The 2,500-nt window shown below is 58.1% G+C and overlaps 1 protein-coding gene across 1 annotated transcript in view; it reads right to left on the bottom strand.

The window, feature by feature from the left end:
- Window positions 1-2,500, bottom strand: part of LOC308145490 (putative JmjC domain-containing histone demethylation protein 2C) — a gene marked incomplete at its 3' end in the record, with an annotated part of 78,142 nt that overhangs the window by 21,173 nt on the left and 54,469 nt on the right. Inside the window, 4 exon segments of the mRNA XM_080516946.1 lie at window positions 1-297; window positions 399-750; window positions 827-1,402; window positions 2,243-2,500. The exon segment at window positions 1-297 is cut by the window's left edge and continues 670 nt beyond it; the exon segment at window positions 2,243-2,500 is cut by the window's right edge and continues 22 nt beyond it. Of these exon segments, the coding sequence (XP_080373072.1) occupies window positions 1-297; window positions 399-750; window positions 827-1,402; window positions 2,243-2,500 (1,483 nt within the window).

Below are 2,500 nucleotides of genomic sequence, written 5' to 3'. Positions count from 1 at the left end.
GCGGGGGGCGGGTGGGGGCTGGGGCTGGGTTTGGGCTTGGGGGCGTCGGGGGTGTTCACCCTGTGGGGGGCGGGGGGGGTCTGGGGGGGCGGTTTTCTCGTCTCCTCGGGTAAAGACGGGCTCTTGATGTTGGGGTGGATGGAGGAGTAGTGCTGCTGATGCTGATGGTGGTGGGGGTGGGGGTGAGGGTGGGGGGGGTGGAGGTGGGGGTGCTGGTGGTGATGAAGAGGATGATGAGGAAGTGAAGGTTTCTCTTTCTCCACCAGCAGAACGTTTTCAGACAACGACGTGATCGGCCTGGAAACACAAGAGACAAACCCCCGGGTCATTCTACTGAACCAGACCCAGACCCCCCCCCCCCCTGACCCCCCCCCTCCCCCCCAGACCCCCCGCCTCACCTGATGACCTCCGAAGGCGCGAACTCCATCTTGCCGCTCGACCCTCTGCCCGCCGCCGCGGCGACGCCACCGCCGCCCCCCGAGACGGGCGGCTCCGCGTCCGGCCTGCGCCCCCCCTCCGAGGGCGAGGGGGACGGCGGGACGGGGGGCGAGGACACGGGGGAGGGGTTGAGGGGGACGTAGGGGGACAGGGCGGTGGACTCGGCCTTCTGGGAGGCCAGCAGCGCCGACACGGCCTCGGAGCTCTCGCGGTGCACGGTGGCCTGCGCCTCCTCCGTGATGTCGATGACGGCGGCGGCGGCGGCGGTGGCGTGCAGCGGGGGGAGGGACGGCGTCTGGGAGCGGGGGGACGCTGCAACGAGACGGAGGGACAGTGAGGGACAGTGACAGTGGGGGGGTTGTGTGTGTGTGTGTGTGTGTGTGTATACCTTTCACGGCGCTCTTACTGATCTCCAGGCCGCCGCCCTGGACGGCGTCGGACAGTTGAGGCGCCTGTTGCCGCGGCGACCGTGGGATTTGCGTCACCGCCACCAGCTCCTCCTCCTCCTTGGAGATGGTCTTGCCCGTCTCCTTCGCCAGGGTCTTCTTGATGTCCTCCGCCGCCGCCGCCGCCTGGAGCTCCGCCCACGGCGACAGGCAGCCAATGGGAGAGGAGGAGGAATTGTTCATTTTGGGTCCCAGCGGCTTCCCGTCCTCCTCCATTTTGGAAACGGCGCCGGGTTTGACGTCGCCGCCGCCGCCGCCGCTGCAGCGAGTCTTCAGTTCGTTCTCGGAGTTAGGTTCCGAGGAGGAGGAGGAGGAGGAGGAGGAGGAGGAGGAGGACGAGGACGAGGAGGAGGAGCAGGAGGAGTGGGCGGTCCTCTTGTTGTGGGGGTTTTCAGAGTCACTGCTCTCCGACAGGTCAGAGGTCACGTCGGTCTTCAGCCGCTTTAGCCCCGCCTTCTTCTCGTCCTCCTCGCCCTTCCTGCGCTTGTTGGCGGCCGGCTTGGCCTTCGACTTGGACTCTGACACACACACACACACACACACACACACACACACACACACACACACACACACACACACACACACACACACACACACACACACACACACACACACACACACACACACACACACACACACACACACACACACACACACACACACAGTCAGCGAGGGACGAACACCATGGAAGTAAAACTGTGATGTCAGATTCCGAATTCGAATTTCTAACTCTGAATTTTTTTTCACCATTGAAATCAGACTTTGTATTTTAAAAGCTGTCAAATTTACGTATCTAACAATATTCAGCGTGTAAAAATTCAACGTGTCTAAAAATCCAGCTGCAAAAAAATTGAACCGCAAAAAAAAAATTCAACAGCAAAAAAACCTTCAACTGCAAAACAAATCCAGATGCAAAAAAAAATCGAGCTGCAAAAAAAAATCAGCTGCAAAAAAAATCAGCTGCAAAAAAAATTCAGCTGCAAAAAAAATTCAGCTGCAAAAAAAAATCAGCTGCAAAAAAAATTCAGCTGCAAAAAAAATTCAGCTGCAAAAAAAATCAGCTGCAAAAAAAATTCAGCTGCAAAAAAAATTCAGCTGCAAAAAAAAATCAGCTGCAAAAAAAAATCAGCTGCAAAAAAAATTCAGCTGCAAAAAAAAATCAGCTGCAAAAAAAATCAGCTGCAAAAAAAATTCAGCTGCAAAAAAATTCAGCTGCAAAAAAAATTCAGCTGCAAAAAACAGTTTTACTTCCATAGAACACACCTACTGAAAGCAGAGGTAAGCTAACGGCGGCGTGACGTTTCTGGACTGACGCTAACGTGGCTACGCTAACAGGAAGTCAGCTGCACATGACCCACCTCTCCCCGGGCCCTCCTCCTTGCGGTCCTTCTCGTCCTCCTCCGGCAGGCTGCTGTCGGAGCCTTTCCTCCGGGAGGAGCGCGAGCTGCGCTGCTCCCTCTGGTCCCGCCCACTCCCGCCGGGGGAGTGATGTGATTGGCCGGCCGGCTGCTGGCTCTGGTGCGACTGGCCCTGCTGCTGGGAGGCCGGCGTCCCCTGGGGGCCTTTGGGGCTGGGCCCCGAGGAGGAGGAGGACCCGATGGGGCGGGGGCTGTTGG

The sequence above is a fragment of the Blennius ocellaris genome, assembly GCF_963422515.1.
Source record: "Blennius ocellaris genome assembly, chromosome: 21".
Classification (NCBI taxonomy): Eukaryota; Metazoa; Chordata; class Actinopteri; order Blenniiformes; family Blenniidae; genus Blennius; species Blennius ocellaris.
This window is presented reverse-complemented; position numbering and strand designations above follow the sequence as displayed.